Source organism: Pangasianodon hypophthalmus, chromosome 13, assembly GCF_027358585.1.
Source record: "Pangasianodon hypophthalmus isolate fPanHyp1 chromosome 13, fPanHyp1.pri, whole genome shotgun sequence".
Classification (NCBI taxonomy): domain Eukaryota; kingdom Metazoa; phylum Chordata; class Actinopteri; order Siluriformes; family Pangasiidae; genus Pangasianodon; species Pangasianodon hypophthalmus.
In genome coordinates, this window is record NC_069722.1 from 10,869,237 (window position 1) to 10,891,783 (window position 22,547).

At 41.5% G+C, this 22,547-nt stretch overlaps 1 protein-coding gene across 2 annotated transcripts; it reads right to left on the bottom strand.

The window, feature by feature from the left end:
* Positions 1 to 106: 106 nt before the first annotated feature.
* Positions 107 to 21,501, bottom strand: srebf1 (sterol regulatory element binding transcription factor 1). 2 transcript variants are annotated; one of them, XM_026916281.3, is made up of 19 exons: positions 20,623 to 21,501; positions 16,848 to 17,288; positions 14,033 to 14,193; positions 13,801 to 13,947; positions 13,013 to 13,231; positions 12,792 to 12,906; positions 12,063 to 12,217; positions 11,663 to 11,858; positions 11,327 to 11,511; positions 10,925 to 11,186; positions 10,672 to 10,838; positions 9,045 to 9,213; positions 8,796 to 8,904; positions 7,840 to 7,949; positions 7,590 to 7,722; positions 6,257 to 6,422; positions 4,449 to 4,643; positions 3,030 to 3,141; positions 107 to 2,172 (listed from the first exon to the last, which is right to left on the bottom strand). In XM_026916281.3, the coding sequence occupies exons 1-19, from the start codon at positions 20,726 to 20,728 to the stop codon at positions 1,952 to 1,954; spliced, it is 3,369 nt and encodes a 1,122-aa protein (XP_026772082.1). In that variant the 5' UTR covers positions 20,729 to 21,501; the 3' UTR covers positions 107 to 1,951. The 2 variants fall into 2 exon arrangements, with proteins under 2 accessions (XP_026772082.1, XP_026772081.1); XM_026916280.3 differs by having other exon boundaries at positions 14,033 to 14,196; positions 20,623 to 21,500.
* Between the last annotated feature and the right edge of the window lie 1,046 nt (positions 21,502 to 22,547).

Consider the following 22,547-nt stretch of genomic DNA (forward strand, 5'->3'; position numbering starts at 1 on the left):
GTGCCATTGAAGATCACATATTAAATATAAATATAATTAATATGCAAGTAATTAAGGGTGGATTTAGCTTTTAAGTACGTTACACAAACCCACAAGAGATCATGCATATGTTACAAAACAACTTTTATTTACATTCTCAAGAATAAATCAAAAAGCAAATTGGACAGACTGTTCAAACATTCTTGTTGAGATTTTGACTATGAGCACTACACACTGATTAGCATACAGGTCATGAGTCTGCCATTTACAATACAACTTCTGAAACTTGACTGTAAATTTAACAGAGTATTTGAAACATAACAGTGGCTGAAAGTGGAATGCAGATGGGGCTCTCTCAAAGAACTGTCTCATCTAAAAATCCTGCTTTTGGATAAAGGTAAGAATGATGGTGAACTGTGTCAAAACAGACTGGCTCAGATATTTTTGTGACCATCCATGGTGTCATTCCCTCCATACATTTTACCACCAAGTATGTTCAGGAGCTGCACTCTTCAAATAGTAACCGTTACCTCTCTAAATAGTGCAAACAGACAAGACTCCTCGAGAATGAGCACCCTGTAGAAGTCTTTTCCACTTACCTGGGACTAGATATCCGGCAGTCAGATTGTCCACTTGTTAAGTGAAACTCTAAACTGGTCCCATATTCACAGCAATGAGCACTTTATTAACTCCACTATTCTGTTTCTGCATAAGTCAGTTTTCTGCTCTAGCACTGTGTTCCAATGAAACATCCAAGTAGTCCCCTTTTCTCTGTTCTTAGAAAATACTGTTCACCCACATCTTTAGACAAAATTATAAATACACATCTTTAAAAATATATACAAGGAAACGTTACAAGAAAAGAACCTTGTAAAGCCGTATACGCTCTTAAATCATGTAGAAGTCAGCCCCAGTGTGGGTAGTGCAGATTAGAAGGTCTGTACAGATGTAATGAAAAGGAAATCTCATCACACTCATCATGTCCCCTAACACCTAGCTCCCTTGCACACAGAATAATCCTTGATTTCCAGGCAGCTGAGTCACCTGGCCATGCTCTACCAAACCAGTAGACTCAGCAGGTAAAAAACTAGCGTCTGAGATGCTGCTTAAACAGAAACATGCACACACATGTACATGCACTACCACATCATTACGACCGGAGACAAGGATTGTTCTGTGAGTGGAAAGCTGGTATTACACATTTAGGGGAATTACAATGATTCATGTCCGATCACCCTGTAATGCCGCTCATAAGTGTCCAGTGCCGCTCAATAAAATGCCATCTAGTGGACAAAGCTGGTGCTTACAAAACACCTCATTACAGGAACACTACAGCGGCCCAGACAGCATCTATATGTGAAATATTACTGTAAAGGTGTAGTTAGTAATTTTAAGAGAAATTAGCTGAATGTAGTTGTTTTGAATCCAAAGCCACACACCCCCAAAACATGCGTAGGCTGGTAAGCCTTAAATCTGGTGTGATAAAGCAGCTTTCAGGGTTGACAGGCAAGTAGAAACACCTCTACTGTTCTGATTGATTGGATGGTGTCCAGTCTTGGTGTCCATACTGTTTTACTGTGTTTCTCCTCTGAGCTGATGTTTAATTGACAGCTGCCTAAAACCTTACAAGAACTTTGCCAAATACAAACTATTTCTGCATTTAAAATTACTGACCACACCTTTAAGTAAGATGTTGAACATTAACCATAAAAGTATCAGCATTTTGTCAGGACGAACAAATTAAATTATTAAATTATTTAAATAATAGCTGTAAAGAAAAAAGGGCAAAGTTAAAAAGAAATGAAAAAATAGGAAAAAACCTGACATACTAAAATGAGCTGGTTAACTGATAAAGGCTGAAGCCTGTAGCCAGAAAATGTGGCACAGAAATTTGAGATTGATATTGTGTTAGTGCAGGAGGGTGGGGTGAAGGTGGTGGGGCAGGGGGGTTTGAAAGTCTTTTGCTTTGTCTCTAAGTGGAGGCGACAGTGGTCCCGCTGCCCAGTTTGATGATCATCTGCTGGCAGTCGTGGAGCGTGCGTTTGTCCCCCAGCTTCTCAAGAGTGCGTGCAGCGTCTGCCAACATCCCCACCCTCTGGCCCGGGGCCGACAGGAACGATGGAGGCAGATACCAACATGCCAACATGGCCGCCTCTGCCTGCTCACGCTGGCCTGGTCGTGTCTCACACTCCTCTGCGTGAACACACACACACACACACACACACACACACACACACACACACACACACACAGCCATGAGACACTGAATGGATTCCTAATTATAGATGCATGTTACAATGCATGTTAAACATCTATGCATTTCACACAGCTGGAAAAATACACATCTGTAGCTGATCGAATATTCAGAACCTGCACGCAGACACATGAAAACTTCAGCACTGAATAGATTAATTATTCTAACGAGGAACAAGGACCGAGCATGTTAAAGGAATACGCTGTTGTTTTTCTACCTAATTACTCTTCACTACATCTGCTGTCTATGTGCAGTTACTCTAGGCCATCGTTTAACCTTCTTTCCTGTACGGAAAATCCATTTACTTACTTATAATGGAAGTCTAGGGGCAGTTGTTGGGGACATCAATGAATTTGTAGTTGGGTTACGAATGTAGACATTAGGCAAAGTATAAGAAAAAAAACAAAAGAACAAAAAAAAACAAAAAAAAAACAACCTTTGTTTACTCTATTGCGCCAGTGTTGGAAAGATAAAAGTACACAGTATTGATTAGACTCTCATGTCTCATTCTAAGACCTGTTAGAATATAATGCCTGTGGGTGTGAATTTATGATCTAGTCACGCATTGAAACTGTTTGCCATCTGCTCTAGCATTCTTTCAGAAGTGAGCTGAGTAAATGGGTTTTCTCTTCTTTTCTCAGTACTGGTAAACATCTGCATGCGTGGACTCAGCAAGACTAGAAAACCACACACACACACACACACACACACACACACACACACACACCTCTGTAGCTGAATATTTGCAAACAAGAATGCAAACACATCTACCCACGCACACCATCTGAGTCCTCACCGATTTTGCCTCCAGGTGTGGCACGGCGGCGCAGACTGCGGTCCAGGAGCTGGTGTGTGCGCGTTGGGCTTGCTCCTGCCATCAGCCTGGCAGTGGCTTCATGCAGAAACAACTGGTGTGCGTGTGAGAGAGAGAGAGAGGGAGAGAGAGAGAGAGAGGGAGAGAGAGAGAGAGAGAGAGAGGGAGAGGGAGAGAGGGAGAAAGGGGGCTTAACAAGCTGGCAGACAGCACACCCATGGGAGTTAATCCTTCCTTTAGAAGCTGACACCTCTCTTCCTCTCTCTACTGTCTCATATGCTTTCATCTTCTATCTAGCACTTTCCCCAGCAGCTCTCTCTGTCCTTTGCTCTGCTACATTATTATACAGTGGAGTAATATGAAAAATTGTTATATTAAAATATTATATGTAATACAATACCTCGATATGAACTACGTGTCAGTAATTCTGTCCTCCTGAGTGATTACGAATTAAATATATTATATAAAAAGTGCAGTTTAAAAATATATAGCTGCAAACAGGTCAATCATGTGTAACTCTAACTTCTATCAATTCCTTTTTAAAATAAGACTTACATTGTTTATTTAACTGAAAGTACAGCAAGCCCTGTCTCTGGTCTTTTTCCACTGATTGCCATGCTTTTAACCAATTGTGACTGTTTCTGGCCCCAAGACTTCTTCATTAGCAAGAAGGTTGAAATAACACTACTGACAATACACTATTTTCAGAAAACAGTCAATTAAACTAACGAAATGTCAATATCAGTAAAAAAAATAATTCCATTTGATTGTCTCCTAGCTCTAAATTTTGTTAAAAAAATTCAGGACAGCATCTTTTCAAACTGCTGCTCATGCTGCTGCTCAACGTAACACACGGAGGAAAGTGCTATCTACCCTATTCTGCATACGTGAGCACTATGATGCCCTCGAACTCGCTTTTCTGTTGCGCCACGCGGGAGCCTATTCAGAACACAACTAAACCTTCATACCTAGCTACAAATATCAATTTACCACATTAATTATTTTAAATAAATTAATAATTAATTAGACCAAAAAAGAATATAAGTGGAAAAAGTTTGCAAAAACCAAGGATGACAAATTATGCCATGCAAGTACTATTTTTGACCAGAATGCTGATGTAGAACTCCACTTCTCACACAAGAAACAGTGGTTAAAAACAGCTCCCAGCACTCAGCGATTTTCAGAGCAGTGGCCTATTTCTGCGCTATGCATGAGGAAATTACCAGCGTGTCAGCACGAGAGCTTCTAAATCACTAAATCCAGATCAAGAGCTGGAATCCACTCCAGCTGTGTCCAGCTGTGGCCACATGCCTCCTCCCTGTATCCTTCACCAGCAGCGGAGCAGCAGCAGATCTGTGTGCTCGTGTATGTGTGTGTATGAGTCGTGTGTGTGTGTCTTACCCTACGCATGGCGGGTCGGAAGCTGTGGGCGAGTTTGCGCAGAGAGCTCAGGTCCTGCTGGAAGCCCTGCAGCTCAGCGGGAGAAGCGGCTGAGGCTGAGCTCTGCTGAGGGGAAGCAGGAGAACAAATCTGCTGTTCTCGCCACAGACTGGTGCGTGTCACCAGCAGCAGATCACACAGTAACAACTGCACCAACTACAGGCGTAAAGACAGAGAGAAGAAGAAAGAGACAAGGACACAGAGAATGATTCATAATGTTAGTAGAGTCTTTGGATAATTGGAAAGCAATATACAAATAAAATGTGTAATAGTAACCAGAAGCAGCTTTTTAACTGAGCTTAGCTTAATTAACTGTTTACTTGACCCAGAACTCAATAACCTAAAAATCATTTTGCACAGCTTCATCCGAACTAATGGAGGGGTTTCATATTTGTGGAGGTGAATACTTATGCAATTACTACTTTCACGTTTTTTTATTTGTAAGTCATTTTGTAAACTATACTGTCCCCCTCCCCCACTTTAATATTATGGGCTATTTTGTGTAGAATCATTATATATACCCTCCATTTCAGTTCCAGGTTGTAGCACTACAAAACGTGGAACGGTTCAAAGGGGTGAATAAGCAAGGCAATGTACACTCAATGTCCACTTTAATAGGAACACCTGTACACCTGCTCAGTCATGCAGTTATCCAATCAGCCAATCATGTGGGAGCAGCACAGGCTCACCCAAACCAGACAGCTGAAAATTAGAAAACAAACCACTTGGTCTTTTCCCAGTCTTCAACCGTTTCGCTGAGTCTGTGCCCATCTTAGTCTCAGATTCTTGTTCTTGGCCAACAGGAGCGGAACCTGATCTTCTGTGGTCTTCTGCTGTTGTAGCTCATCCATCTCAAGGTTTGATGTGTTGTGCCTTCTGAGATGCTTTACGGTTGTAAAGAGTGCTTATTTGAGTTACTATAGCTTTCTGCCAGCTCAAACCTGTCTGGTCATTCTAATCTGATCTCTTTCATCAACAAGGTGTTTCAGGCTGCAGACCCTCCACACACAGGATGTTTTTTATTTTTTGCACCACTCTGTGTAAACTCTAGAGACAGTTGTGTGTGAAATTCCCAGGAGATCAGCAGTTTCTGAAATACTCAAACCAGCCCATCTGGCACCAACAACCATGACACAGTTAAAGTCACAGAGATCACATTTTTTCTTTATTCTGTTGTTTGATGTGAACATTACCCAAAGCTCTTGACCTGTATCTGCATGATTTTTTGCACTGTGCTGCTGCCAATGAGCAGGTATACAGGTGTTCCTATAAGTGGATAGTGAGTGTATATCTGTGCTTAAATCATAAGGAAGTCCATAACTTTTTTATACTGGAAGCGTGGACTGCTTAAAACCATAAACCGGAGGAATTATCTTATAATAAGTTCAGTTCTCCGCAAATACATCAACTAAGCATGAACAGAAGACAGAGCTGCTATTAAGCAGGAAGATTAAAAAAAAAGAACCACAAAGATCTGACTGTGACCAAAAAAAAAAAAAAAACCTGCACAGCGACTCAGCTCTGTGTTGCACTGCAGGAACATTGCACTCAGTTCAGTCACATGCAATGCAACTACAATGCACCACAGCTCAGGCCAAGGCAGGACGAGTTCACCTCTAACTGTACATGCACTCACAACTCCTGATATCCTACTTCAACACACGCATACAGTGAGCGAGTTTCCCCTGGATTTTTTCGCTAGTTATGCCTGAGCCCAGCTTTTGTGTGTGTGTGTGTGTGTGTGTGTGTGTGTGTGTGTGTAGCTGTACCTTGTCTAAAGTGGTGCTGTTGCAGTGTGGCCCCAGATTGAGGCTGTCTCTGAACAAGCTGCTGGCTTTTTCACAGTAGCTCAGGCTCAGCTGTCTGTTCTCTGGTTTGGCCAGCAGGGCCCGCACTGCTTTAAACATGTTCAAACAGGCTTTGGGTAGTGGACTTCTGCGAGCACATAAACACACACACACACTCACACAGTCAGGAGGGACAGAGCACAAAGCAGCACAGACACACAGTGCACTCCAAATGACTTATACATAGATACAGATCTTAAGGATAATGTGATGACGGCCATCTGAGGGAGAATCAACACCTTCCAATCTACTCACAGTCGTGGCCACTCCGATTTAACATAAAGCATTAAGCCACTCGAAGGCGCGCTTTACAGTGATTTTATCATGGGCAAGTGCGTCCTTATGGGTAATTTAAACCCCCTTACCCATGATAAAATCACTGTAAAGCACACTTTAATACAAGTAAAACATCACTTTTATTTAAAAAAAAAAAAAAAAAGATAAAATCCAAATGATTTCATTTATTATTTACAATAAACAATTCCTCAGCAACACAATGTAATCTGTTAACAGTAAGCTTTGGTTGCTAAGCAACATGTGTGATGCAGTCAAACATGAGCATATATATAGAGGATTTTACAATGGCTCTGAATGTGGCTCAGCCATTTTAGAACCTAAACTATCCGTTCTATAATCATAAATATTAAATGTTCAATATATACCATTTAGTATCATGTAGTGTGGGGGTACAACAATTGTCTTGTGTGAAAACACAATCTTGACATCAAGTGTAAAAGACTTTTACACCACAGCGCTGACGAATACTCATGATCTTTGTTCTTATATAAAGTCAAGTTTGTTCATCGTTCACAAGATTCTGGATTGTGCCTCAGTGGTGTGGTGTTTTATTCGGGGAAGATTTTGAGGTGTTAGTGGTTTGATGACTAGTGCATGATCCAGGGGTCTCTCACATTTTCAACATTGGTTAGGATGTGTAAATCTTGTAAGGTGCCCCTGACATGTAAAAAGTAATGTGTCACTTTTTAAATGCTAAATATATAAACAATTAGCCAATAGTGTCAATCAATGCTGATATCAGACACTAGCCAACTAACTTTAGCTAAATTTGCAAATAACTCCCAATATCAGCCAATAATTGTGATCATGATTAGAATAAGATTCTATCTCCCTAGAGAAAGAGATATATATAAATTTTCAAGCACTGATATAATTAGAACAGGCATGCGTGAATGTAACCGGTGTATTTCGTGCATGTGTGTGTGTGTGTGTGTGTGAGTGTGCGTGAGACACTTACTCGTCTGACTGAAGACTGCGTGGAAGGTGTTCCACCGCTGGATACAACCTCTCTGCTGCTACGTCATCTCCCTGCAGCCAGTTAATAATCACCACGGCAACTGACGACCACCATTTTGAGTGAGGATCACAGCCTAGACGCCAGAGACATGGCAACAGACACAACCAAACACACGTACAAAAAAACATTTAACCTGACTGATACACGTGTCAATGGAGGCTTTGTTGAAAATGACTGAGGTGTGACTGACCGGTGACGGTGGCCATGTTGGAGCCGATGGCGAAGGCCTGCGTGGTAGCTCCTGCAGCATCAGAGGCGCTGTTCAGCAGCTGCAGGTACTCCAGGGCATCTGAGTACTCACTGTGGCACAACACATACACACAATTCAATCAGCATCCACACTACACCACCACACACAGCTGTGCATTCACACCTTCACACAGACGAGCACACATGTACACATGAGCAAATAGTGGCTATCAAATTCATTAAAAACTGTATTTGAATTTTAATTACTTATGTGTTTATATTGCATAAACCACAGCAGGCGTGAACTTATTTACCCACAGTGATGTTTTCACATCATCAAGGGTAAATAAATTGTGTTATCTACATACAAATCTGCAAGTGGTCTTCACGCAGGAAACTTTCTCCTTTTTACTTTAAGCACAACTGCCTCAAATACCACATTGGTTAGGAAATTGGTTAGAGTTGCATAATTGCAAGTGAGCACAGAGTAAAACCAAACTGCATTCTAATACCCACACAGTGCTCACATCACGTCAGAATTCCACCAATTACGGCATGAATGCTTGAGATTCCACTCAGCCGATATTAGTAAAAGGATGAAGGATGTTTAAAAGACATGTATAGAGTTAAATCCTGACATATGCAAGCTGCCACCTTTTTTTATAATGTAACATCACGCACTGTTAAGTCACAGCTTTCAGAAAACTGGTTTACTTTTACTTTTACTAGTTCGAGTTGGACTTGAACATAAGTTGGAAGCTTGTAATATCACTTAAAAGCTCTTAAACCTTTAAAGTGTTTTGTTACCTTTCAATAGATAAATATTATGAAAATCCAAACAGAAACTTGTTCTGATAGCCCTGATACACTTTAGATAGAAAAGCAATGAGTAAAACTCTGAGGTCTGGAGTGCAGAGTGTTAAGAGAAATTGCGAAAAAGAGCTCGCCGTGACTCACCCTTGTCCCTCGTTGGGGCTCTTGTCTCCACGTGGCTGAGCGACACAGTACAGAGCCTTCTCCAGCAGGTGCTCCCTGAAAGCCTGAGTCACCTGAGCCAGAGGATCCACTGAAGCCGAACACAGAATACAAACAGAAGTGTGAGCCTTTATGTGTGCACACTTCACAATACTCCACCACCACTGAGCTATAGATATCAGGCTGCTTTTTGATTTTACCACAGTGTACGATGAAATATAAAGGGCTCACCCGTGTTTCCAGCCTGGCTATAGATGCTCTCTTTAGGGGTGCTGCGTACAGACCAGTCACCGTCCACAAAGAAGCGATGACCCAGAGGGTGGCAGAGCCACTGCATGGCAGGAGGAACACTGCCACTGGGGGACAGACAGGCCTGTCGAGCACGACTCAGAAAGCCACGCTACAGAGAGGGACAAAAGGAGACACGGACAGTCAGGGACAGGGAGAGAGACAGAAAGTCAACTGTGTCAGCATGTGAATGTCCCACAGGCTGTGTACACTGTGTTTGCAGGTGTGTCAATACAAATGAATTTGCTCTAATTGCTGATACTGAATGCACTGTTTACATGCACCCTTAACTTGGCAGTCTGTTAAAAAGTCTATATACATATACGACATACAAACCAAATGCATGCGCATGAATTTAGTCAATATCCTGTCAGGTAGCCAAGTAACCAATGTTAATTCAGCACGTACAACGTGTGTGCAGTGGCATCACAAATTTAACCTCACGTTCATTTTAAAATCTTTGAAAACTTTGTCAGATTGTATTGTGAATATGCTGCATATGCACAGAATATACACAAGTATTCAGATTCACATGTCTTGTGTTTGCTGATTAGTGTTCTATTTATATTCACTAGTGATCTGTATTCTATTAAATAGAATATCCACCACGTTTAACCCCTTAAAGGCCCAGGGAGCGGCAGTGGGTCCAGACATACATTGCTAACTCTCAGAACTACACACCTTTCCTATGTGTTTTACCACAGAGTGTTACTGAATAATATTCTTTTAGAAGAACAATTGAATAGTAAGTCAAGTGTTTAAGGGGTTAGAAATAGATAGACAGAAATATCAATCAGTTTATTCTATTCCAATTTAGCTTTATGTATTTTTTATTCAATCTGATTACTAAAGGATGATTAGCCTAAATAGTGACACATACAGACAGACACAATGGAGAGACAAAGGGAGAGACAGTCAGACTGTAAGAGAGCGTGACAGACAGACACACAGAGAGAAACAAAGCCAGAGACAGTGTGTACGAATGATAAATACAAAATAGATAGACACAAAGTGAAAAACAGAGTCAAAGGGTAAGAGAGAGAGAGAGAGAGAGAGAGAGAGAGAGACACAGACACAAAGGGAGCGTCAGGGTGTACGAGAGGAGAGAGAGAGAGACAGACAGACAGACACAAAGGGAGAGTGAGTCAGAGTGTAAGAGATATAGAGAGCGAGGCATACACACAGAGAGAGACAGAGTCAGAGGGTAAAAGAGACAGACGGACAGGCACACAGGGAGAAACAGGGACAGAGTGTAAGAGAGACAGACATACAGAGAAGCAGACACAATTGGAGAGAGACTCGGAGCGTTAGAGAAAGAAAAAGACACACAGGGAGAGACAGAGTCAGAGGGTAAGAGAGAGACAGACAGACAGGCACACAGGGAATAACAGGGACAGAGTGTAAGCCAGAGTGACACACACATAGGGAGAGGCATTAGAGAGAGACAGATATACAGACAGAGACAGATTTTGTGCACATGCCCAGGATGAAAAACAGAGAGAGAGGGATCAATGTGAGAAAAGACTATGTATATGACAGAAGGTGAAGAGAGCACAATGAGTGTTCTTACAGAGGTGATGTGCAGCAGGCGGGGCAGGCTGGTTTTTACTCTCAGGGCAGCAGAGACGTAGATCTCGGCCAGCGTGGCCACAGACAGACAGTCTCCAGCACATTCGGCTAGATTCACTGCACTCAGAGCCATGTGCACTGCAAACAGGTGGCTGCCGCCCAGCTTCCCTACAGACACACAGGAAGCATTCAGTCTCAGCAGCACCTGAATGAATATAACAAATTATCAGCTATGTGCTAAGACTCTTTCTCACCAGTCATGTGCAGCTGGTGCAGGCGGTGATAGACAAGGGCAGCGTCACGGCTGCTCTTGCGTGCATCCTCCTGTAGGGGGCGATCAGCACGCAGAGCTCCAGCCCTGCAGGCCAGCCAGCGGCCCACCCACAGCCTCTGCAGCCACAGACGCAGGGTGGACCAGAGCACAGCGCACGCCAAGTCCAGCTGAGAGGTGGGCAGAGGACGACCAAGAGCCTTCAGACATGTCCACAAGTTCTGAGAGGCCTGGGCAAAGTCTCCCTGCATGGAAAGGAAGAGAGGAAAACAGAGATTAAGATAACTGACTGACATGCACGGTATTAGAATGCTCATCCTAACAGACCTAAACAAGTGTTTCTATGTGTGTGTATATATAGTGTGCGTTTCTGTGTGTGTCTCACTCTGGCCAGGTCGAGGTCAGCCTGTTTGCGGTGTCTCCAGAAGAGGACGGAGGATTCAGAGTGTGGTCTAGTGATGGGCTCTCCATACACCAATAGCCTGATCAGAACACCAGCTACCAGAACTCCATTTAGCAGCCACACCAACAGAGTGGGCAGCATCCAGTCCATCCAGCCCCACGAATCAGCTGCAGAATACACACTCCATAAGTGCTGATAGCATATGTCAAAGAGAATGTGTCCGCATATCCAGTCTATAAAAGCCTGACATACATCAAAACGGTAAATAAAAGAGACCACCCTGGGTTTCAGAATTCTGAATGTTACAGGTGACAGTACCTGCATTATCAAATGCCAGCATGGTCCTGCCAGTTCCTGAGTGGCCTGGAGGAACAGCTTCTCCAGCCCTGCTTTGGCTCCCACACATCAGAGATGCCAGCGGGTTGAAGGACAGGAAGAGGAGGGTGAAGGCACACAGAGCCATCCGTGAGCGGTCCAGCATCCCTCCAGCAGCCTTCTCAGCACTGGACATAGGCTGTAAGGGAAACAGAGAGAAAAAGATAAAGAAATCATCGCTGTACTGTTATTCCTTCAGGTGACACTGCTAATCTGAAAGCTTTGACATGAACAACATGGTCTAAAGATGATTTATTATCTATTATCAAAACCAAAGATCATCTTTTAGATGGAACATTTTCCTAGGCGTACAAGACAAAAATCCTAGACAGACATATACTACCTTGCTGTCCTCTCCCATGGGACTGTCAGGCTCCGAGTCACTGCTGCAGTGGGAGAAGGAGCCACTGGGTTCGGGCGAGCCGGCGTCGGAGGCTGGAGGAGTGGGAAGTTCAGTCTTCACGTCCACCTCCATGGCCACCAGGTCTTTCAGAGACTCTGTACACAAACACAAAAACAGCAGGTTAAAGTTGAGAACCATGCTGTTTTACAGAAACACCAGTTATAACAGATATAGCGACTGTCCAGCTTCAACAGCTACAGGACAGGAAATATAAACGTAAATGAAGATCAACAAGTTTCGCCTGGCTGGTTGCAACATCTGGGTGTAAACTTTCGCCACCACTCACAAATTAAGTTTTCACTGAATTTCATGTGTAAAGTCAAATTCTAGAAACATGCTTAACACACTGTGTTTAAACATTAAACATAGAACTTCCACTGCATTGGTATGTCTGGTTTCTCTTATTTAAAATGAGTAGGCTTTCAGACTTTTATGGATCAAAATGTAATCCTCTCTGAGCATATCAGCAAAGATTGAGGGAGACCACAAGAGCTGGCTACATTTTTTTTTTTTTACATGGATGCACACAAAAAGTCAGTGTTATTTAGCAGTTAAGACAGCCTTAGTAAAGATCAGGCAGTGCAAACGGCCACAGAGGTACAAATGTAGCTATTCTCTTTACTTCTGAAGCATTACTGAAGTACATGCATGTTACGTCAATGGACTCACTGTTCTTTTGGTTGGCCATTTTGAGAGCCATGTTCTCCTGCTTTAGTTTCTGATTGGCCTGCTGCAGGTAGCGGATGTAATCAATGGCTTTCCTCAGCACTGCAGATTTATTCAGCTGGAACACAGGCAGGGAGATTCAATCACCTACTGTAGCCCAAACATCAGGACAATGCATTACACACATTATAGTTGAACAGAAAAGAAGGCAGTAGAAGGCAGACCTTAGCCTCGGTGCCGGCCACCAGGTCTTTGAGCTCGATGATCTTGTCGTTGATGGAGGAGCGGTAGCGCTTCTCGATGGCGTTGTGTGCTGTTCGCTTCTCGCCTTTCTGAGTCTGCATACCTGGCTTGCTGCTGATGGCTATACGGTTGATGGGCAGCTTCTCTGTGTCCACCATGACTGGAACTGTGGTCAGGATAGTCCCGCCATTCATCAGAGCCTGAGAGAGGTGGGGATAAAGTGAGAAAGCGAGGAGAATGTTAATATAAATAAAACATCATCCTACAATACATAAAACAATATATGTGATGCAGGAACATACAGAGATGTACTGTTCAGGCATGATGCACATGATGACATAATATAATGTACCATTAACACATTCATGATGTTATTCTGCATTAAGGTATTATACCATTTGTTGCAATTATTTATTAAATGCATTAAACTTTACAGCATGATTTATTACAATGCACTATGCATTGTTAACAATATGCATCATGAGTAGCTAATAGCAAAGAAACTCTTCGGCTGTTATATATATATAGATTATTGCTCTATGTGTATTAATAAAGTGCGGTAAATTTAACTTTATTATTCATGATTAATAGCTGTAGTAATAAAGGAAGTGAGGGTATAATCTACTGAGGCTTCTAGAAAGAGTGGCAAGAAGTCTTCTTGATTACAATACAGATCCAAAGCTTTGGCGTACAAATGCTCCGGAATATTGCTTGCTTTCGTTGTAGTGAGTAATAAGTGAGAAACTGGATGGAGGATCAGGAGCGCTACCTGCAGTGAGGTGCTCTGCATTGGAGCTGTGGATGTAGCCAGAGACGTGATGCATGGAGATGCTACTGTAGTTACCATGGACACGTCCGGCTTCAGGGTGGTGAGGAGGAGAGATTCTGCCTTGATGAACTGAGGCTGCAACAAGACCTGCATCACACACAAACAATATTAATCACAAGGTCAAATACAGAACTCAGTAAATGTTGCAGCATGTACATGTATACACACTCACAGGAACTTGTTGGACGTGAGTCTGTGCTGGAGGACTGGAGGAGGTGGTGAGGATGGGAGATGTGGACAGACTCTGGACCTGAGCCTGGATGGCTACCGGCTGAACACTCTGTGGAGAGCTGGCGACACTGGGCACAGGCTGGGGAGAGCCCTGCTGAGGGACTACTGCAAATTACAATTTAATGTTATTCCTTATTTAAAAAAATAAATTCCTTTCACATAAAAATCAATTTGATCTGATCTTTATCTTAAGTTTTCTTTTTAATTTTTTTTTCCAAAATAATTATTCTTATGTAATTTTCAGCTTATTCTCAATTGGAAGAATTATAAAAGATTGCATACTTCTAGATGTAGTTTAGCTGTATTAAAGAACATAGTTTCACTTCGCAGCTTCTATTATTTAAATTATAACCTATTCAAGGAGCTCAAGCAACCTAGCTGGCCAAACACCAAAATCTCGATCACTCTACTTATGCACTTAGTAGCACTGTCTGTGAATATATTATCTATGGGCTTAGCAGTTTTACCCTTTAATAAAGCACTCACACAGAGTCCCATTAGGATTTGAGAGAGACTGCTTAATTAATTTCATAAAGATCTTTCATTATTTACTTGCTATTCTGTATCATTTTGTTTGGTCTGCAGCAATAACAGTGATTAAACTGTAATAAAACCTAAACTCCAGATGTTCAAAAACTGATAGTGTACCCCCTACAGTCACATACAGCACTGGATCTCAACCATTACCACTACCATAGGGGTTTTAATTAAGACCAGTAGCTAAATGAATATTAGCAAGTTTTGGGCAAAACCCTTAGCTGAGTCAGGTGGATAAAAGGATGTGGTAACAAGGCAAATGAGCTCTAGAGTTAAATGCTTTGAATCAAACACTGTACAAAATTCAATCAGTGCAAACAGACAAAAGTGATATTCAGGATCTATAATCTATGAAATATGACCCAAGATGATCCAACACATATTTTTCATATGAACTATACTGTTCTCAAACCCAAATACTGCATGAAGAAAGTGTATTGAACTGCATTTAAACAAATGTACTTTTTTTAATTACCTCATTACTTTAATAATCAGGCTCAGTAATTAAAGAATTCAAGTCATTACAAAACGTAATATCATGATAACGTCTGGCGATTTGGAGCCAAGTGTGAATTACATGTAGTTGTGGGCCTCAGGTGTCTGAGCGGTTGTTCTATTGTACTTTGTGGCAAAGAAACCCACAATAAACATGCAATACTAAGAGAAGCAAGCCAGAATTAATGCTGAAAAGAAATCATGCATTTCATATAAAAATCCAACTGTACATTATATCTTCACTATTTGATGACTAAGGCACAATAAATGCTTCTCACTTTACATTTACCTGAGAGTCAGTCATATCAACCGCAAGGATGACTCAGACTGTGATCAGACTACGTGTCTGTGTACCTCGACCTGTTCTGTGGCCTTTGTACCACTTTCCCGTGGTGAGATTGAATTTGACCTGTTTGTTAACAGACTTCCAGAGACTCACAGACAGGTACACAGAGGGTAATACACTGATGGTCTGAGAGCTAAACACAGACGCATGATAACAATATGGAGCAAAGGGCTATTCCACCTGCCTTCCTTTCTAACACTTCGTTGTATCACAGGAGCGTCATATTAGACAAGCTGATTTCTACTGTCCTGTTACAGGCCTAAAGACTGTCATTTGAGTGATTCTTAGAAACAACAGTTATAGCAGATGTGCTGTAGAAGCGACTGTTCAGCCTCAACAGCTGCTACAGGACAGGAAATATAAATGCAAATGACGTGCCAGTCAAAACTTTGGACATGCTAACTCACTTTACTATTTTGGAATACTAATGAAATAACATGCAAAGTATTATGCACTGATCAAGAAAATTGGTGAATAAATCAAAACTATTTTATATTTTAAAACCTTTACAGTATTCCTGATGAACTACCCTGGCATCTTCTCAACCAGTTTCATGTGGGAGCTTCACAAGGTTCGGAAACAGGCCGAGCTCCTCATTGCTTCGCCTAAGTTCTAAATGAAAACTACCTGTTCGAGAAAACATTTTAATTTTACGTAGGAACTACTTTTTAAAAATACATTTTGATGCAAGATTAAATTTAGACATGGACATTAACTTTACTATTAACATTTGTCTTAGAAACAAATTCCAACCAAAAATACAAAATGTGTTTAAGAGATTGATAAATGCATATTTAGTCTAATCTAATGTGTCCAAACTTTTAAATGGTCATGTATTTGTGATTATTATATTTTACACCCATTGTCAAGTTCAACAGAAGAAAGGAACATGTACAATAGAGGAAAGGAAAGAAACAGGAAAGAAGGAACAAAACATCTACATGGCAATTACCATTACAATTGATCGTTATGAACTTATTAAGCAACTGACACAGGAAGCTCCAACAAGGAAGTAAGAAGAAATAAAGTGTCAAGATAAAATGTAAGTATATATTGGACAAACTTCAAAATTCTTCTTATCACCTTCATTGCAAAACACAAGTATCATGATGCAACATGCACCTAATGTTAGTGCTAAAGTGGAATGTAGTAAAGGAAAGGTCAGAATAGTAGGGTCTTAAAGCAGAATAGTAAGGTCTTAAAAATTATGACCTCTGACTGCTAAATAAGCTTTTTGTTTGCGTGGTTTAATGATGAACATCATTGCTGGATGATGTAAATTGATCTAGCATGATAAGACAAATAATCTAGGAAATTCTACTGCAATCTCTCAAGCTTAATGCTTAAACATAAATGATAAAAGTACAAGCACCCATACCAGTGTATCCATTCTGGTTTGCATAGTTAGTCACAGGCTGCTGAGGGCTTGAGGAGAACGTAGGGCTCTGGGGAGCCTGGCTTGGCGGGTGAAGCACAGGCTGAGCTGTTTGAGCTTTGGGCTGCTTCACCTGGCTTGGCTTCACAGGTGTAGAGGTCACCTGGGTGGAGGGAGATTGCTGAAAGTTTGAGGCATGGAAGGTCTTGTCTGGGGTGGAGGAGTTGCGGCTGACAGGGGGACCTAGCAGAGCATCCAGATGTGGGCTGCTGCTCAGGATGGACGAGGTGGAGGAGGAGGTGGAGGAAGGGCGGGAAGTGGGAGCCAAGCTGGAAGGGGCCAGGGCTGAAAGGTCATGCGTTGGAGTTGGTGGTGGTGGAAAGGAGGTGTGATCAAACAAGCTGCTGAACTCCATCTCCTGGTTGTGGATGAGCTGGAGCATGTCTGGGAGAGGAAAAAAGAGGCGAGCTGATGAGAAATTATAGTTATTATAACATTAAACTGGGACTAGTAAAACATGACTTCATGACTCTATTGGTATATACATTATATGGCCAAAAGTTTGTGGGCACATGACCATCACAAGTATTTGCGAGCCTTCCCTAAATCTTTGCCACAAAGTAGGAAGCAAACAATTGTTAAGAATGTCTTTGTATGCTGTAACATTAAGATTTCCCTTCACTGAAACTAAGGGGCTCAAACCTGTTCCAGTATGATAATGCCCCTTTGCACAAAGCAAGGTCCATAAAGACATGTTGTGGAAGAACTTGAGTGACCTGCACAGAGCCCTGACCTGAACCCAACTGAGCACCTTTGGGATGAACCGGAACACCGAGTGCATCCTGGGCCTCCTTGCTCGACATCGGTGCCTGACCTCATTAATGCTCTTGTTGCTGAATGAGCATAAATCCCTAAAGCCATGCTCCAAAATCTAGTGCAAAGCCTTCCCAGAAGAGTGAAGGAGAACCAAAGGAACAGCAAAAGATAACCAACTCCGTATTAATGCCCATGGTTTTAAAATGGGATGTTCAACAAGCACATATGGGTGTGACAGTCGGGAGTCCACAAACCTTTGGCCACATAGTGTACACACAACTGCAACTGTATACACCAATAAAATATATGCTATTTGCTTCATCAATTTTCAAATTGAAATTCTGTATGATTCTTCTGAGTGAATCTCCTGCACAAACATAACCAGAGCTACTGCAAAATGCAACCAGTTAACTGATCACTGGGGCAGGTAATGTTAGTTTAGAAGGCAAAGTGAGGAGACTGCTAATGGAGCAGGAATGGATTTCATATTCAGGGCACAGAGACAGGCTGGCCAAGCTCATTAACTTTCCTCAAGCTCTGGCATAATCAGACAAATACTCCAAGGAGGAATTAATGCAGAATTCCCAAGTGCTGTGGTATTTCAGGTGCCTTGCATTATAGCTGTCTTCCCAAACTTTTATTTAATGAACAGTCGTATGAAAATTATTTAAAGCTTCGTTTCTAATGAAGTATTAACTACCCAGTCTGTCAAAAACTGTCAATGTAAATGTCAAAGTAAATTAACGGAATTCTCCCCAATTCAATAAGTAGTCAATACTACATACAGACAGCCAAGGTATCTGAAGGTTGGTTCTTTATTTTAGTGCTGAAGCTACGGTACTACTGTGGCTAACAAGTGTCTGAGCAAGCCTACATCTCACACACTCACCCCAAACAGAGTCGAGTTGTGATCTAAAATGGACGTGCTTACATGGTTTCTGTCATTTAAAGTGGTGGCAGCCATCTTGAAGGCAGAATCATTTCCTTCCTCTGTACATAGTTTAGGTGGCATGGTGGTTTAGGTGTCACAGTGTCTCCAGGGTCCTTGGTTTGATCCTGAGCTCAGATTACTGTCTGTGTGGAGTTTAACCTCTTACCTGCCTAACCATTTTTTTGAGGTTTTTTTTGAAGAAGAAGAAGCAGAAGCCTTTATTTGTCACATATACATTACAGCACAGTGAATTTCTTTTCTTCGCATATCCCAGCTTGTTAGGAAGCTGGGGACAGAGTGCAGGGTCAGCCATGATACAGCACGTCTGGAGCAAAGAGGGTTAAGGGCCTTGCTCAAGGGCCCAACAGTGGCAGCTTGGCAGTGCTGGGGCTTGAACCCGATCTTCTGATCAGTTACCCAGAGCCTTAACCACTGCCCTCTGTTTTGTTTTGTGGTCATGCGTTTAGCCTTGTTTTCCTCTGGGTTTTCTGGTTTCCTCCCACCTCTCAAAATACTGGTAGGCGGATTGGCCACACTAAGCAGTAAATGTGTGCGTGTGTGTGTGGTGCCCTGCAATGGACTAGTGTCCCATCCAGCGTGTATTCCCGCCTCACACCAAGTGTTCCTGGGATAGGCTTCGGATCCTCTGGGACCCTGACTAGGATAAAGCTTTTACTTAAGATGAATAAATGAAAAAACATTGTTTTCACCCCAGATAGACACAATTATAGACACAATTATATGATATATGATTAAACAATTCATATGATAACAGAGTAGTTTAATATTAATTCATATACTTTTATTTTTTTTAAGATTCCCTCCTTGTTAAAAATATTAGCCATGTAGTTCCAGTTCAAAACTAAAGCAAACACATCTTGGCTGATTAGGTATATTTGGGATAATGGGAGAAGTTGTATACATTCCATTTGCCCTGATGTTTCTTTAAAGCTACCTCAGTTTACCTTATCAGTCTGTTTATTATTGATGCATGCTACATTTGCATGTATTGAGCATGTCGTTCACACACAGGTCTGTGCACAACCCTGACAGGAATCTGTACACCACTGTTTTGGATGAGGTGATCCCTCTCGACCAATCAGAGAGCGCGCGAGCGCAGCATTACAGTCGCACACGCGGTGGGAGGAGCGCGCGCTGAGCTCTACTGACAACGGGTTACTATCGGACACTGGGGTTACTCGCGGTTATGCAGCTTCATAATGTGCAACGGCTCACGTTTTAGAGAGAGAGGCATAAAAATGCATACTGAAAAAAATAAAATGTTCATCACACCTTACCAAAATACAAATTTTTAACTCGACATCATTTAAATGTCCAACAGGCACACTTTTATTTGTGCGTTAAAAAAAATGGAAATTATTCAGATTGACCGTGAAATGATAAAGGTAGCGTGAAACTGGATGTCTGAATATTGGAGAAATGATTGTGAGGAGCCATGCTGGTCAGCTACCCTGACACAGTAGGGGGAATGAACGGAAGTAACCTCTGGTGGCGTCACGCGCATAAGTTCGCGGGGGCGTGGCCACTACGAATGCAACTTATAACTCAAACAATGGCTACACATGATACATTTCTCATTTTTATTTAAGAAACCTTTTTTAAATTCCCAACGCCAACTGATGTATTAATGTTTCAGACCTGATATACAGACAGCCTGTTATATCACAGTGTATGTGAGCTCACTAATACATGTCTCTGTATTGCAATACTAGGCATTGGAGACAGTCACGAGGTGCTTATGCATTTGACTAATCCCTTCATAACGTTTATTAACTACAACATTTAGGTAAGGCCAAGCAAAAGAACCCCATCCACAGTTAATATGGTAACATACATGTTATAACTTCCCCCCAGTTTGTTTCTGCATTTGTCTAACACGTGTATTTGTCTGACTGACTGATTTGGCTTGATCAAGCCAAAACCACAATGCATCTTTGATTATTTATGAAAGTAATCACAGTAAAATGTAAACAAGTAGGCTAGGAAACTGTCTTAAAGAGCTCCTCTTACCGTCAATGTCGTTCAGCAGAGCTGTGTCAATATCACTTGGATCATTTAGGGATAAACTTGGATCCAAGCTATCCAGTGACGGATCGTCAAAAGACAGATTATTCATCTTTCCGCAGATTGGCTTCACTCACTACAGCTGACTCGTGTAATACTCAAATCCAAAGACAAAACGTTATTCCATATAAACTCGAAACTTCTTGCAAGTAATTCGCAACTGTATATACAGGTACATTTGTTTAAAACAGACTCTTCAGGTTTCAGAAAAATCCAACTTTGTTTCTAATCTGTCAACATCCTGCCTGCTGCCATTTCCACACTAGCGAACAGGACAAACTTGTCTAAACAGAGTTTAGTCGGTGCAGGCGCGTGCTAACGGGCGAGCGAACCCCAGAAACACCGACGCGTGAGTGACACCTCCTGCGACCAATCAAAGCACAGCTCTCCGTCTACGTCACGCTTCCCACGCTACCTTCAAGTATGTGAACGGTATTCCAATGAGCTTCACGGGCTAATTTGCAGGACGCTAGTTCACGTTAATTAGCTCGCTATGGAGCCACGAGTGTATCAAGCACATAGATAGGACGTTTGTTTTGGATTATTTGTCTCTGTATTGATAAAAATGTCTGGTTTTCTGACCAGGTTCTACAGTAGCATTATACATATTAACCTGATGAGGCTAACCCGGTATTTAAAACGCCAAGTAATACACCAACACGTCGGGGAATGTACTCTTTTTCTTACTACGATTAAAAATATTATTATAGTGATTTAAGTGAATGTAGATGCTAAAATTTTTTAAATAAAATTACTGTCTAAATAAATGACTAAAAATAAGCAACAATTCGCTTGTTTACAATACGTCCATCTTGGTTCTCAACAGCTCCGTGATGGCTGCGGTGGGTATGTCTTACTCAGCCAATCAGAATGCGCGAGGGGAGGGCTTTGGGGATTCAAGTTTCTCTGATCTGCAGACTCGACTCCGCCTGTAGAACCAGAGAAACTAGCCAATAGGAAGGCAGAAATGGAGTGGGGTGATATGACATCACGAATGTGGCTCCGTGGTTACATCATGCATTTTCTCTTACAATAATGAAGTTACTGGATGAGGAAGATTTCAAGGTTATATATAATAACATAATAACAAAATTGTACACTACACAGCCATTTATGATCCTACTAATTATAATCCATAATGAAATATAATGCATTTGACTATCAGTTGAATACTGAACGTTTTTAAAAATATATGTTCAAATATAAATCAGATATTGAGATAAACAGATTACTTTGTGCTGTGCTATGTATGAATATCTGATGTTTCTAAACAAAACACTTAGGATGAGAGATGAGTGAGACAAGGTGAAGTGGGTCAATGACCGAAAGTAACACAGGTACTGGATGAGCCAGCTCGAGTCTCATATTGTGTAGACACTTACAGCGCCTCCATTAGTCTCCACAAGTGAATTAACACAAATTATAGTGGGAAAAACAACAACAGAAACCCTCATAGAATTTATAATGGTTTTAATGGTTATAATGGGAATTGTATTGGGTTTAATGGAAACTCCAATGGTCCCTGTGGGTCTTTACTGGTAATGTGTTGCCTTCTAATGGTGGCATGTTATGTCTAATGGATACCATTAAGGACCAGTAATGGTAATGGCTTTAATGGTGTTTGTAGTGGAAACCATTAGAGTTTCTGTGATGGTCTCTGGTTTTTTTTCAGCAGGGTATAATGGGGAAAAAAAAGATAAAATCAGTTCTTCATATATGTACTGTAGACATTTTTGAGGTTTTGTCTGTGTTAAACATTGATAGTGTTTTGACAATTTATACATGATATGCTGTTTTGTTTATCCTTTGTTTAATCTCTTGAGTTCATGAACAAGTTACATGTTGAGTAATTTTATTAAATCTATTTAGCA

Bases quoted from the DNA above. Each gene is read 5' to 3' on its own strand.
- srebf1 (XM_026916280.3), bottom strand. From the start codon at position 20,728: ATGAATAATCTGTCTTTTGACGATCCGTCACTGGATAGCTTGGATCCA. The intron at 14,197-16,847 runs GTATGGGTGCTT...TGTAATTTGCAG, and splicing joins AAACCAGAATGGATACACTG to TAGTCCCTCAGCAGGGCTCT. The intron at 12,907-13,012 runs GTCTGCCTTCTA...CCTGTGTTCCAG, and splicing joins TGGCCGGCACCGAGGCTAAG to CTGAATAAATCTGCAGTGCT.